At 40.6% G+C, this 15455-nt stretch overlaps 1 protein-coding gene across 1 annotated transcript in view; it reads right to left on the bottom strand.

The window, feature by feature from the left end:
• The window catches only part of LOC124803150 (lysosomal-trafficking regulator), a 593053-nt gene that overhangs the window by 211076 nt on the left and 366522 nt on the right, over positions 1-15455 (bottom strand). Inside the window, exons 35-36 of the mRNA XM_047264331.1 lie at positions 2634-2861; positions 341-497 (exon numbers count right to left, since the gene is read on the bottom strand). Coding sequence (XP_047120287.1) covers positions 341-497; positions 2634-2861 — 385 coding nt within the window. The remainder of the gene's footprint in view (positions 1-340; positions 498-2633; positions 2862-15455) is intronic.

Genomic DNA, 15455 nt, shown 5'->3' with positions numbered 1-15455 from the left:
TTGGTATATCTGGAGAGGGACTGTTCATCACTATAGATGTGACAGCCACAGGTGGCTAGGCTGCATAGAAGGGGCTTCTTGGTATGGAACGAGTGGCAGCTGTCGAAGTGGAGGTATTGCTGGAGGCATCTGACATATCACATTGAAACCTGAATCATGTGGTCTTTCATCCGGCTGGATGTTAAGTGGACAGTTGAACCGGTGTAGAACTGAATCACGACCATCATTTTTGTGAATTGTGTTGTAAATGATCACGTAAGAATTCAAATCACATTATAACACAAGAATTCTTGGGATTCTAGAAGGCATGCAGTAACATGACAGCAGACACTGCACGAACCTGACTGGAACAGGTTTCCCACCGGCTGAGCAAGGTTCAGCTTCTCCAGCAGCACGTTGACAACAGACTCAAGCACAGAGAATTGTGCGTCCCGGCAGCGCCTGCTACCCAGGTGCTCCCACAGGTAGCCCAGCTGGTGCAGCACATCTGACAGCACCTGCAACACCCACACTGTGCAACTGCCCAACTGCTTTCACCTTTGTCTCCATTCACCTACAACTATTGAGTTAATGTAATATAAGGCTGCCACATTGTCTGAAATTGTACAGAGGGGCCCAGAAAAATGTAGACACTTTTTGCTAGTCAATATTAATGAAACAAAATGATATACTATTACTATTCTTGCACAGGGGGAAGGTTATTCTACATGTTCAAAGTCACCCCCATTAGCAGCCACACAACATCGATGCTGCTGAACTGTTGACCGAACTATGGCTGTCAGTTGTAGGGAATTTATTTTTGAAAAAGGATTTGTAAAGGACCAGGGAAATATTATTTAAAAGAGGTAAATTATTTTTTTAAATTATTCTGGAATGCATTATCGAACAAAGGTGGTGTTTCAACTATCCGAAGAGTCACTGTAGCTAATGAAGAAAAGGCTGTGCAATAATATTCCGTTAACAATACAGAGATATACAAATTAAAAATGTTCTTGTGTCCCTTCTTGAAATAATTTTCTTTTTATACCTCTTCGATGCTGCAGTGACATTTCTGTGTTTCCCTCCATTATTGCTGGTGTCCTTTACGTAATACATTCACAATGTTACTCATACTTGGTGGGGATACACACGTGCCTAGTCTCTTTGAGATCCCAACACAGACAGAGACACAGACAGACAGAGAGCTACTAATTAATTTGTGCATGCTGGATTGCTCATTAATAATCATCTCTGGCCTCACTATCTTTCATTGCTTTCACAGATGGTATCCCTATCTAGCAGTCAGAGAGTGCACCTGTTAATCAACTTAAAAATTACCACCACACAGTGTTGTTGGTGTAATACCTGCACAGGATGCCTCAATAGTTTCTCACAACTCCTTCAGTGTATTTAGCTTCTGTTGATAAAATTCATTTTTCAAGGTCACCCACGGGTAGAAGTCAAGAAGTGTAAGGTCTGGAGACCATGAAGGTAGTGAAATGGTGCACTATCTTGTTATAAGTAAATTCTTTTATTTCCTAACATCTCTAAGATGGCAGGTAAAATTGATGTTTGCAGCATATGGAGATACACCTCACCATTACAGTACCTTCAAAGATGTGTGGGTCAATAAAACTGAGTGACAACAGACCACACCACACAGTAACACCTGGTAGGTTAACATGTTTGTCCATGTGAACATGTGGATTTTCAGGAGCCCAGTACACGCAGTTATGGTGCTTTACAGTATGATTCAGTTTGAATTGCGCCTTATAATACCACATTGCCATCCCTGCAAATAGTTCATCCTCACAAAGCATGCTTTCACAACACTTGCAGTACTCCGTCCTTCAAATATGAGTCTCCTCGTTCATAGCATGCAGCAATCTTGGAATGTATACTTTCCACTATCCAGCCTCCGGAACTTGTCATACACTTGATCGGCTTACCCTGCTTTCACGTGCACCCTGCTTCATAGGTTTTTGATGTGATTTAGTAAAATGTTGTAACACAGCAGTGCTGAAAGCTGGACTTCTTGATGTTTTTGGTCGGCCAGACTTTTCCTTATGCACATCCTGAACAGGACTTCTTGTTGTTTTCGGTCGGCAAGACTTTTCGTTACGCACATCCTGAACAGTACAAATAAAAATGGGCTTTGGACAAGAAACTTTTTTCCCTACATTACTTAGAAAGAAACTCTTTTGCTTATTCCATTATGGCGTATCATGATCTGAAAGGCTTCCCTTCTCATCCCGTCCAGTAAGTCTCCCCTGACCAAATGTTCTTGGAGACTTTTCTGATCTCTTCCCATTTCCTAAACCTCACAAGTTCTTCTCCTTGACCCCTCTTCCTTCACCTTCAAACCACTGGCTCTGAAAAATGCAGGTTTCCTTGCCCTTTATATGTGTGTGTTCCCTGCTGCCACTTGGTGAGCACGTTTTTCTCTCTATCCAATTAGACTTTATTTTCAAAAATTGATAATTTTTGTTGATATGTGAGCTGATTGAGATTCACAAAACCCTCATTAAATTTAATTCCTATAATGAACTCATTTTGTACACATTACATGAGCACAAAATATTTTCATTCATTCACCTCAATTTAAAATGATTTTATTTGGCCAGTGCTACAAATTATAAATAAAAAAAAAATACCTGAGTAGAGTTTTGATGACCTGGAAGCAGAATGGATCGAGTGACGATGGAACCCAATATCAGATGGATATCTCCAACAAGCACTTCTGGATTCGGTGAACCAAATGCTGGCCTTTCAGAAGGTGGTGTAGACTGTAATTTTGGAGGTGGTATAGCCTGCAGACAACGACACAGGCACTCCACGACACCCAAGTCCTGGAGGAGTCGTGCTGTTGATACCTGCATGACCTGTAAACAGTGTTGCTTTCTAAGCATCAATTAAACACTTTTTTGCATAATTTCTGAAAAATTTTCATGAAATAACTTTTTTGAGTAATGTTCTATACTGTTATATAGGAGTAGTTCAAATCAAAAAGTACAATAATCAACACGTGCACTACAGAAAATAATTTCACAATATGCAGTAAATTGTTCAAAAGACTAAACAGGCACATTTTGTCAACTGGTATTGTGGAAACTGCACAGTGTTGGTATGTGGCAGCCATGGAGGTAATCCGCTAATGCTATCCTTCCACACTACTGGACATGATGATGACAAACAGCTGCTGAGCTGTTTCCACATTACCCTCTAATGCAATGATAGAGACGGGCACTCAGAATATCATCACACAAATTCCTGTCTCTAGCACCAATTTTGGTTGTAAGACTCACCCAGTCTATAGCTGGCAAACTGAAGCCTGCCTCTAGTATAATAACATGGTGAGGAAATGTACTCACTATTTTTGCAAGTTCTCTGTGATGTGCTCTATCACTGCAGCTTCTGATGCAGGCAGTCTATAAAAGCAACCTATTACCATGTTTCACTCACCTTTGATGCTTTACTTCACCCTAGTTAGTTCACACATTCAGAATGAGTAAAAACCTCATCAGACATTATTGAATTCTTTACAAAAATAAATATGCTGCCACAACTGCCATATGATTTATCATTGAAAACTATATATTCCAACCTGAACTTAGGAGGCATTTAGTATACCGTCAGTAACGAGGTCATTACAGACACATCAAAAGCTCAGATTAGGAAAGGATGGGGGAAGGAAATTGGAAGTGCCCATTCAAAGGAACAACCCATACATTTGATTCAAGTGATTTAGGGAAATCACAGAAAACCTAAATCAGGATGACCAGATTTGAACCGTTGCACTTCCACATGTGAGTCCGGTGTGCTAACCACTATGCCATCTCACTTGGTAAATCTGAATTTACAATTTAGTCGCTATTCACTTCTGGTGTCAACCAACTTTACGTTCCTAATGTTGCTGCTGCTGCTGCTGCTGTTGTTGTTGTCTTCACTCCAGAAACTGGTTTGATGCAGCTCTCCATGTTACTCTATCCTGTGCAAGCCTCTCCATCTCTGAATAACTACTCCTTCTGAATCTGCTTACAGTACTCATCTCTTGGTCTCCCTCCACAATTTTTGCCATCCACGCTTCCCTCCGTTACTAAATTTGTGATCCCTTGATGCCTCAGAACATGTCTCACCAACCAATCCCTTCTTCTAGTCAAGTTGTGTCATAAATTCCTCATCTCTCCAATTCTTTTCAGTACCTGCTCACTACTTAGGTGATCTACCCATCTAATCTTCAGCATTCTTCTGTAGCACCACATTTTGAAAGCTTCTATTCTCTTCTTGTATACATTGTTTATCGTCCATGCTTCACTTACATACATGGCTACACTCCATACAAATACTTTCAGAAAAGACTTCCTGACACTTAAGTCTATACTCGATGTTAACACGTTTCTCTTCTTCAGAAACACTTTGCTTGCCGTAGCCAGTCTCTACATTTAATATCCTCTCTACTTCGACCATCATCAGTAATTTGCTCCCTAAGTAGCAAAACTCATCTACTACTTCAAGTTTCTCATTTTGCTATTGTTGATTTTCATCTTATATCCTCCTTTCAAGATACTGTCCATTCCGTTCAGCTGCTTGTAAAGGTCCTTTACTGTCTCTGACAAAATTACAATGTCGTTGACAAACCTCAAAGTTTTTATTTCTTCTCCGTGGATTTTAATTCCTACTCCCAATTTTTCTGTTGTTTCCTTTACTTTTTGCTTAGTATTAAGATTGAATAACACTGCAGCCCTGTCTCACTCCCTTCTCAACCACTGCTTTCCTTTCATGCCCCTCGACTCTTATAACTGCCGTATGGTTTCTGTACGCTTTGTAACTAGCCTTTCTCTCCCTGTATTTTATCCTGTAACAATATTATGAAAAGTCCATAAACCCAACCACCCAGGACACCTCATTGTGGCCGGTTACTGTGCCCCCATTGAGAGACTCTCTTCTCTCACAGACCAACACCTTCAACCTTTTACCCGGAACCTATCCTCCTATATAAAAGATACCAACCATTTCCTCGGCCGGCTCTCCACAGTTCCTGTCCCTTTACCACATGGTGCCCTGCTCATCACTACTGATGCCACCTCCCTGTAAACCAACATTCCTGATGCCCATGGCCTCACTGCTGTCAAACACTACCTTTCCAGACGCCCTATGGATTCCAAACCAACAACCTCCTTCCTAGTCTCTATGAGCAACTATATCATGACCCACAACTACTTCTCCTTTGAAGGCATTACCTACAAACAAATCCGTGGTAGGGCTATGGGCACCCGCATGGTGCCATCCTATGCTAACCTATTCATGGGCCATCTAGAGGAATCCTTCCTAAAAACCCAGAATCCTAAAACCCTCACCTGGTTCAGATTCATTGATGACATCTTTGCTATCTGGATTGAAGGTGAGGACACCTTATTCACATTCCTCCAGAACCTCAACAACTTCTCCCCCATTTGCTTCACCTGGTCCTACTCAACCCAACAAGCCACCTTCCTAGATGTTGAGCTTCACTTCAGAGATGGCTACATCAGTACCTCCGTCCATATCAAACCTACTAACCACCAGTAATACCTCCACTTCGACAGCTGCCACCAATTCCATACCAAGAAGTACCTTCCGTACAGCCTAGCCACCTGTGGTCGTCACATCTGCAGTGACGAGCAGTCCCTCTCAAAATATACAGAGGGTCTCACTGAAGCCTTCACTGACTGTAATCATCCTCCCTTCCTTGTACAAAAACAAATTTCCCGTCCCTTATCTTTCGAGTCTCCTACCACCTCCCAAAGTCCCGCAGTCCAGCCATGGAGGAGCATTCCCCTCCTAACTCAGTACCCTCCAGGATTGGAGCAACTGAATTACATTCTCCACCAGGGTTTCGATTACCTCTCATCGTGCCCTGAAAAGAGGAATGTCCTGCCCACTATCCTCCCCACCCCTCCTACCGTGGTATTCTGCCATCCACCGAACCTACACAATATACTCGTCCATCCGTACACAACCCCCAATCCCTTACCTCATGACTCATACCTCTGTAATAGACCTAGATGCAAGATCTGTCCCATACATCCTCCTACCACCACCTACTCTAGTCCGGCCACTAACATCACCTGTCCCATCAAAGGCAGGGCTACCTGTGAAACCAGTCATGTGATTCACGAGCTAAGCTGCAATCTCTGTGCTGCATTCTATGTAGGCATGGCAACCAACAAGCTGTCTGTCTGCATGAACGGCCACCAACAAACTGTGGCCAAAAACAAGTGGACCACCCTGTTGCTGAACATGCTGCCAAACATATCGCTCATCTTAATGACTGCTTCACAGCCTGTGCCATATGGATCCTTCCCACCAACACCAGATTTTCTGAACTGCGCAGGTGGGAACTTTCCCTGCAATACATTCTATGTTCCCATAACCCTCCTGGCCTCAACTTTCATTAGTCCATGTCCTCACCCGTCCGGCCCCATCCCTGTTCCCATTCCAGCGCTACACAGCCATCATTTCACCGCCACACCCAGTCTATTAATTTCTTTTATTTCTCTCCTTTCCACTACTTACCCCCACCCCCCTCCACACCTTCTCTCCTGCCCTCCATCTAAACTGCAACACTTGACTGTCCGCCACTCCCACCATACATCCCTCCCCCTCCCCGCCCCAGCCTCCTCCTTACCCCCACCCAGTCCCCACTCCCATCATGCACTGGTGCTGCTGTTCGCAGTGTGGTCTCACCTCTCTGAGACTGCAGATGTGTGTGTGCAAGTTGCGTTTGTGTGTGTGTGTGTGTGTGTGTGTGTGTGTGTGTGTGTGTGTGTGTGTGTGTACTGCTGACAAAGGTGCAGAATCTCTACCTTTAATTCATGTGATAGACCCATAAACAGAAAGTCCTGATGGGCCTTATATTAACCAAAGTAAATGTAAATAAATGCTGCTAAACAAGTACAAGTCCTACAACCCTAAAATCAAGTTCAAGTTTCAAAGTATTGAGGATATTTCAGTTGTAAATCACTACAAAACTGCCCAATGGTCGTTCAAACTCATGATCTAAAACTCTCTCGAGATTTTCTCTTGAGATTTTCTATCACCAAAATTAGCTGTAAATTTGGCAAAAGTTGGAAACACACAAAAATATTTCTTTCACCTGACATTGTACAGCCTCATACCATGCATCATTTACACTTCTCAGACAATGACTATCAGTGACACCTCTTCCATACATAATCATTTGATGACCAGCCAACTTGTACTGACCAATGGTGCCTATTTCCTACAGTTTACATGTGCTAATTGTCCACAAGTTTTCTCCTGTGTTTCACAAATAAGTAATTTTAGGACAACATTTAAATGCACATTAGACACTAAACCTGTAAGTGACATACATCAAAAGATCTGTATTTTGACACTGTTCACTTTCTGATCTACATTTGTGGGCATTTTGGTTCCGTTGATCAATTCCATATTTTGTGAAAAAACCCTTCCAATATAAGTATGTCATTTCTACAAGCCACTGTCCCAACTATCTGCTACAAATCACCATTTACAACTACTTCATAGCTGTACAGATTTCTGCACAACAATTATCTAGGCATTTTTGCATAAAATTGTGAAACATACTCCAGTTTCCACAAGTTTGGTCGTACAGGCAAATTTGAAAATGCAATGAATTCATCTCTACAATACTAAGAGTTTTCTGTGTGTAGTTTTAATGCAGGTCACTGGGATCATGTAGATCAATGTACTCTGTAATTCGCTCACAGCAGTTAATGAGAAGTCCTAGTGAGGTTGCCAGGTGCTAATCTGACCCTCCTCCCAGCAGCTGGACTTTTGGAGACCTTGTGCAGTTGAGTAAACATGCACAAACTCTTCATCTCTTCACAAATGCCCACAGCCTTCACCTCATTCCAACTGACCCAACCAGCAGCTTACCAAGTGACCTCTCATCACATGCATATCAAGCAGCGACTGGGATGGGAAAGGAAGAAGCAGTCTAGCAAGTGTCAGTGTGCTGCTTGTAGAATCTACACCACCTCTGATTTTGTTTGGTTGGTGCCATCAAAAACAATTATCAGATACCTACTGGTGTGCTCAGAAACTGTTCTGCTGCTGAATCATCCAAACATAAGAAATGAAAATTTGTAAAGAACCAAATCTAGTTCGTTTGCCTGAGAAAATAAGATCTTCTTAACTTGACTTAAATGCCTCTCATGCTTGCACTAGTCCTTCAGAGATACAAACAAACAATACAGGTCATATGCTGAATGTAAAATTAGTCATCATACACAATCTAACAAAAAACCAAAGAAAAATCGCAAATATGATCCATACTGCAGCTTACAGACTGACGCACATACATTCTGACAAATACACAAGCATTTTGAGCTGGGGGCCTGTTCATCAAGTAACAGAGAAACAGTAACGCCTGAAGAAAATCAGACTTCACAAAAATTTGGCAACAAACCTTAAGTTGAGATGCTGGTTATAGAAGAAATACAAAAACCTGGGAAGTTACATTTGTTTGAAAGGATGACTAAGATAGAAATTAATGAACTGGAAACAGAATAGCAGATCTACAGCTACATGTGTAATCCAAAAGCTGCCATTTGGTTCATGGGGGAGGGTTTCTTGCACCACTATCAATCACACCCTTTCTTATTTCACTTGCAAATGAAGTGAGGGGGAAATGACTGTCTATATGGCTCTGTATGAGCCTTAATTTATCTTGTCTGCCTCATTATGTGAGATGTGTGTTGTTGGAATTAGAATCATTCTGCAGTCAGCCACAAATGCAACTTCCCTTAACACTCTCAAATGTGTTTCACGAAAAGAAAGTCATCTTCCCTCCAGGGATTCCCATTTGAGTTCACAGATGACTTTCATACTACCTGCAGTTGTTCGAACCTATCAGTAGAAAATCTAGCAATATACTTCTTACTTGAAACTTCCTGCCAGATTAAAACTGTGTGCTGGACTGAGACTCGAACTTGGGACCTTTGCATTTCACAGCAAGTGCTCTACTGACTGAGCTACCCAAGAACTACTTACATCCCATCCTCACTGCTTCACTTCTGCTAGTACTTCAGCTCCTACCTCCCAAACTTGACAGACTTTCTCCTGCAAAACTTGCAAGACTAACACTCCTGGAAAAAAGGAATGTAGGAGACAAGGTACCGGTGGAAGTAAATCTGTGAGAATGGGCGGTGAGTCGTGATTAGGTAGCTCATTTGGTAGGTTACTTGGACACGAAAGGTGAAAGTCCTCAGTTTGAGTGTTGGTCCAGCACACAATTTTAATCTGCCAGGAAGTTTCATATCAGTGCACACTCTGCTGCAGAGTGGAAATTTCATTCTGCTTCTTAACTGCTTCATTGCCTTATTTTAACCGACTTGTTGGGGATCCCAAGCAATTGAGCAGTGCTGAATGGGTCACACAAGAGTTCTATACATGGTCTCCTTTTGTAGATGAGCTACACTTCCCTAGAATTTTACAAATAAACTGAAGTCAACCATTCAGTGTCATTACACCAACATGACTGTCAAGCAGCACACCACCAATACTTTATTCGAACAATTTAGGACTGACGCTATCAGATCTTCAGATGGCTGGTTCACGTTAAGATAAATTTTACATCAGCTTTCCCTTTTTGTTTTCCCAACTGATGAAATTTCCTTGGGGTGGTGGTGCCGATGAAAAATCCGTACCGTTATGTTCCAGTGCACACTGCTTGTGATCTAGCAGCAGCAAAAACTGTATGATGAACTTTTGTATATGTATAAATATATGCACATAATCTAAAGCACCACCCATAGACTAAGAAGTTTCACCACATGGAAGTATGCATACAATATCGCCATCTTTGTGTACATACTTCCATATGGTGAAACTTCTGAGGTTGTAAGTGGTGCTTTAGATTATTTGCATATTTATATACACATGAAAAAGTGCATCATACAGTTTCTGATGCTGCTAGATCACAAGCACCCTGCACTGGAACATAGCAGTGCGGATTTTTCATCGGCACCACCACCCCAAGGAAATTTCATCAGTTGGGAAAACAAAGAGTGAAAGCTGATGTAAAATTTATCTTAATATGAACTAGCTATCTGAAGATGAACCGGTCAGTTTGAAACCAGTAACAGCACTGTTTAAATAAATAAGTAACTTTGTAAAAAGCGGCTGCTTGCTGTTATCTTCTATGTAAGAGTCAACCTATATTTTGTTCACAGCCACAAGCTCAGAATGTTGGTTTTCGGCAAAATAGCACCCTTGTCTGATGCACACTTGCTGTCCAGGACTAAAAACTGGGTTTTATTACTTAAGAAGTCTTTGAGTCACTCACATATCTGAGGACCTATCCATATGCTGGGATCTTCATTACCAGCCTGCAATAGGTACTGTGTCAAACACTTCTGGAAATCTGTGAAAATGGATTCTGCCTACTGCGATTTATCCACAGTTTGCAGAACATCGCACAAGGCAAGGGCAAGTAAAGTTTCACACAAGTGATACTGATTTGTCAGTAGAAGATTCTCTGTCTCGTATATGAGAGTCAAGTTGTATTTTTATTCAATTACTTGGGATTTTGCACTGGATGAGAGATTCGTGAAAAGTGCAAGCTAAGTAAAGGGCTAATGCTGATGAGTAGTCTCTGTAAATCCAAAACAGTATCAAAGATACCTATTACCATGTCATCCATACAGAAGTCTGTGCAATTCTAAAACAACAGTATGTTTGTACTACTGCCCTGCTTGAACAATTTCTTAAACATAAAATTTAAAACTTTGTATTTTCTTTCGCTATCTTCTGATGCCACACCAGGTTGGTCAAAACTGTGACGAGAGAGAGGCCTTCAAACTGCTCAGTGATTTTACACTAGACAGAAGTTTCTCATCTGCTCAGCTACATCTTTAGCTAAGGTATGATGGTCAAAGTTATTGTATGCTTCGAGCTTCAATATTTTTACCCACACACAAATTTCTACTAACCTTTCCCTATCAACATTTCTGCATTCTTTTTTGATCTGATACTTCAACAAGAACAAGGGAAATCTGTTAACATCGAGTATAGATTTAAGTGTCAGCAAAACGTTTCTGAAAGTATTTGTATGGAGTGTAGCCATGTAGGGAAGTGAAGACCACAACAACAACAACTGCAACAATCTCTGTTTCTTCAGCACTTTCCACATTTTGTTATTAAATCTTAGTCAGTCTTTTCTGCTGTTAATCCACTTACTTGCGATATAGTTCACTGGAGCATGATTTACCATCAGTATATGTGTTGGCCCTGATTACTCTACATCCATCATATTGTAACTAAATGATGTCCATTGTCTGAGTGGTTGTTAAAACTGCTTATCAGCTCTTTACAGCATTGCTAGGATGACAAAATGATCTCTAACACTACTCTCTATACTGACACTGTTGATAAGGACTTGCCAGTTTGTAGCTATGGGGACGTGCTGAAAAGTAAGTCCTCTGAATTTTTAATATGAGAACTCCTTAAGCTATTCAAATAAAACAAGTTTTATTAACATTCTACATCTTTATTCTTCATGTCTAAATATGGATGTGTGTGTGTGTGTGTGTGTGTGTGTGTGTGTGTGTGTATACCTGTCCTTTTTTCCCCCTAAGGTAAGTCTTTCCGCTCCCGGGATTGGAATGACTCCTTACCCTCTTCCTTAAAACCCACATCCTTTCGTCTTTCCCTCTCCTTCCCTCTTTCCTGATGAAGCAACCATTTGTTGCGAAAGCTTGAATTTTGTGTGTATGTTTGTGTTTGTTTGTGTGTCTATCGACCTGCCAGCACTTCCGTTTGGTAAGTCACATCATTTTTGTTTTTAGACATATTTTTCCCACTTGGAATGTTTCCCTCTATTATATTTATTGCTTAACATAGTCACCCTGGCGAAGAACACATTTTTCTCAATGAGAAACCATTTTTTGATACTAGCACTGTAGTATGTTTGACTTTGTTGATAGAGATACAGCCTCATCTCTGCTTGCACTGCTTCAACACTATCAAAGTGAAGCCCTCAAAAGTGTTCCATAACTTACAGAAACACATGAAAATTGGAAACAGGTGAAAGTTGGGACTGTATGGAGGATGATTATGACAGTGAACCCAAGGCATCAAATTGTTGCAGATGTTGTAGCACTCATGTGTGATGTAGTACCATTGTACTGAAGGAGACAGTGCTCTAGGTGTGGACAACTCTTCAAATTCCAAACTCTAATAGAGTACAACATTTCTCATTCACTAATATAGCTACATTACACACTGGCATGTTACACGCTATAATCTGGAGCCTGCTAGTGGCAGAGAGCTGTAAATATGTAGACATAAATAATAAAGATGTAAATGTTAATAACATTTGTTTTGTGTTGAAATCTTCAAGAGTTTTCATGTAAATTTTGAGGCATTACTTTTTAACATGTCATACAATATCTAAGATATTTCCATTGTGTGTGGTTTATCTAACTAGTTGCTCAAGAAATGTGTTCAGAACTACTTGCTGAGATTGTCTGTACCACTTGCAATGAATCCATAGACATCCCAGTCTATACTAAATGGGTTTAAGTTGGCTCCAATTAATACTATATGATCGGGATATTTCTGCACTATTGAGCATAGTGAAACACTGTAACAATGAAAATGGGCAGCTGGTAAAATTATCTGATGTTAAACTCAAGTACAACTAGACAAAACACAACACACACACACACACACACACACACACACACACACACACACACACACACACACACAACACATGACCACAGTCTCTAGCTGCCAAGACCAGGCCATCCTGGATTTTCCATCTTTTAAAAATAAAATACATGAATATAATCGAAATAATGAAACACATAAACTCACACACAATGACAATAAAACAAAGAGAAGAGGAAATGCTAAATGTAGTAATGATAAATTAAAAGGTGATCACCAAAATACTCGGTGTCTAGCAAATAAAGTGCAACAGCTAGAGGTTGAGCCGGAAGGTTTAGACAGCTCTGTTGTTTCTATCACAGAACATTGGCGAAAAGAATCAGAAACTAAATATGAAGTCTTAAAGTTGCTTAATTTAGCAATTGCATACAATATAACACCTATTAAGTGTGGAGGTTGCTTTATTTATGTGAAACAAAACCAGCCATTTAATGTTGGAAGTAATCTATCTGCAGTCAATGAAGAGAAACAGTTTGAGTTGGCAGCAATAGAATTAAGGGACCGATATGTGTTAGAAAGTAGACTTTTTATGTTTAGTGGATATACAAATATCTTTTTGTCTAAACTAAATTAAGTTCTTGATAAGATATTCTCTCCAAAAGACAACATTCTCATTTGTGGAGATCCAAATATAAATACACTGAAATCAAATTCCAACTGTATCTTAGTGTCACTCAACATTTCAAGTTTAGTGTAAATGGTTAACAGTGCAACAAGAGGAACGAATCAATTAATGATGGTTATTGATAATGTGTTGACAGATTTAGACAATGAAAACTGTAGTGTGGGTGTAGTAGATCTAGGATTACCTCACCAATACAGTTAAATTGTAAATACAGTAAAAACAAAAAATATGCATTCCTACAGATGAATAATTTGTAAACAAAAAAGGCATGAATTTGTCAAACAAATACCAGTTGTATATGGAAAGTAGTATACAGAGAGCTACATGCAAACAAAAAATTCAAAAACTTCATGGCACAATTCAAACTAAAATTTAAACAGACATTTCCTAAGTAATACGTCTGTTATCAACTGTAGAACAAAATAAATGGGCGACAAAAATAATCAAAAACACCCCAAACATTGAAGTAGCTTTGTTCCATTAAAAACAGCCAATGTAATCCAGCTTCCTCACACTTTTACACTGAAGTGCCGAACAAACTGTTATAGGCATGTGTATTCAAATACAGAGCTATGTAAGCAGGTACAATACGGTTCTGTGGTCAGCAATGCCTATATAACACAACAAGTGTCTGGCACAGTTGTTAGATCGGTTACTGCTGCTACAACGGCAGGTTATCAAGATTTAAAAGGAGTTTGAATGTGGTATTATAGTCGCCGCATGAGCAATGAGACACAGCATCTCCAAGGTAGTGATGAAGTGGGGATTTTCCGGTATGACCATTTCATGAGTGTATCGTGAATATCAGGAATTCAATAAAACATCAATTCTCTGACATCACAGCAGCAGGAAAAAGATCCTGCAAGAATGGGACCAACAACAACTGAAGAGCATCATTAAAAGTGACAGAAGTGCATCCCTTCCACATATCACTGTAGATTTCAATAATGGGCCATCAACAAGTGTCAGAACGCAAACCATTCAATGAAACATCATCAATATGGTTTTCTGGAGCTGAAGGCCCACTTGTGCACCATTGACGACTGCATGACACAAGACTTGCCTGGGCTCATCAACACTGACATGGGACTGTTGATGACTGGAAACATGTTGCCTGGTCGGATGAGTGAATCTCAAATTGTATCAAGTGGATGGACGTGTATATGTATGGAGACAGCCTCATGAATCCATGGACCCTGTATATCAGCAGGGGACTGTTCAGGCTGGTGGAGGCTCTGTAATGGTGTGGGGCATGTGTAGTTGGAGTGATATGGGACCCCTGATATGTATAGATATGTAAGCGTTACCTGCATCCATTCATGTCCATTGTGCATTTTGACAGACTTGAGACATTCCAGCAGGACAATGTAAGCGTCCTGTCTGATTACCTGCATCCATTCATGTCCATTGTGCATTTTGACAGGCTTGAGACATTCCAGCAGGACAATGCAACACCCCACATGTCCAGGATTGCTAAAGAGTGGCTCCAGGTACACACTTCTGAGTTTTAAACACTTCTGCTAGCCACCAAACTTCCCAGAAATGAACATTACTGAGCATATCTGGGATGCCTTGCAACGTGCTGTTCAGAAGAGATCTCCACCCCCTCATACTCTTATGGATTTGTGGACAGCCCTGTGGGTTTCCTGGTGTCAGTTCCCTCCAGCACTACTTCAGACATTATTCGAGCACATGCCACGTCATGCTGCGGCACTTCTGTGTCCTAGCGCGGGCCCTACACAATATTAGGCAGGTGTATCAGTTTCTTTGGCTCTTCGGTGTATAAACGGTGTAGGCAAACACACAGGAAAATGCCGCTTGCAGCAAAGAGAGCTCATAAATTCCAAACTGATACTCACTGTTAAAAACAAAAGCAATACAGAAGACTGTAATGCAGGCAATAGGTCCTTTCCAGGTGAGTTAAGCAGACAAAGTGTTTGTAATACAAGACACAAAAGATTTAGCAAACTATAAATGACTAATTTAACAGTACAGGAACAAAATTACACAAACCATTTGTAACAGTCCCTTTTGTCAAAAAGCTAAATAAACATGTACTTGTGATGTTTGAAACTTTCCCGGCGTACTGATTGTTCCATAAAAACACGGGAGAACTGCCGTAAGTCAGTAACAT

This window comes from Schistocerca piceifrons, chromosome 6 (genome assembly GCF_021461385.2).
Source record: "Schistocerca piceifrons isolate TAMUIC-IGC-003096 chromosome 6, iqSchPice1.1, whole genome shotgun sequence".
NCBI lineage: Eukaryota > Metazoa > Arthropoda > Insecta > Orthoptera > Acrididae > Schistocerca > Schistocerca piceifrons.
This window is presented reverse-complemented; position numbering and strand designations above follow the sequence as displayed.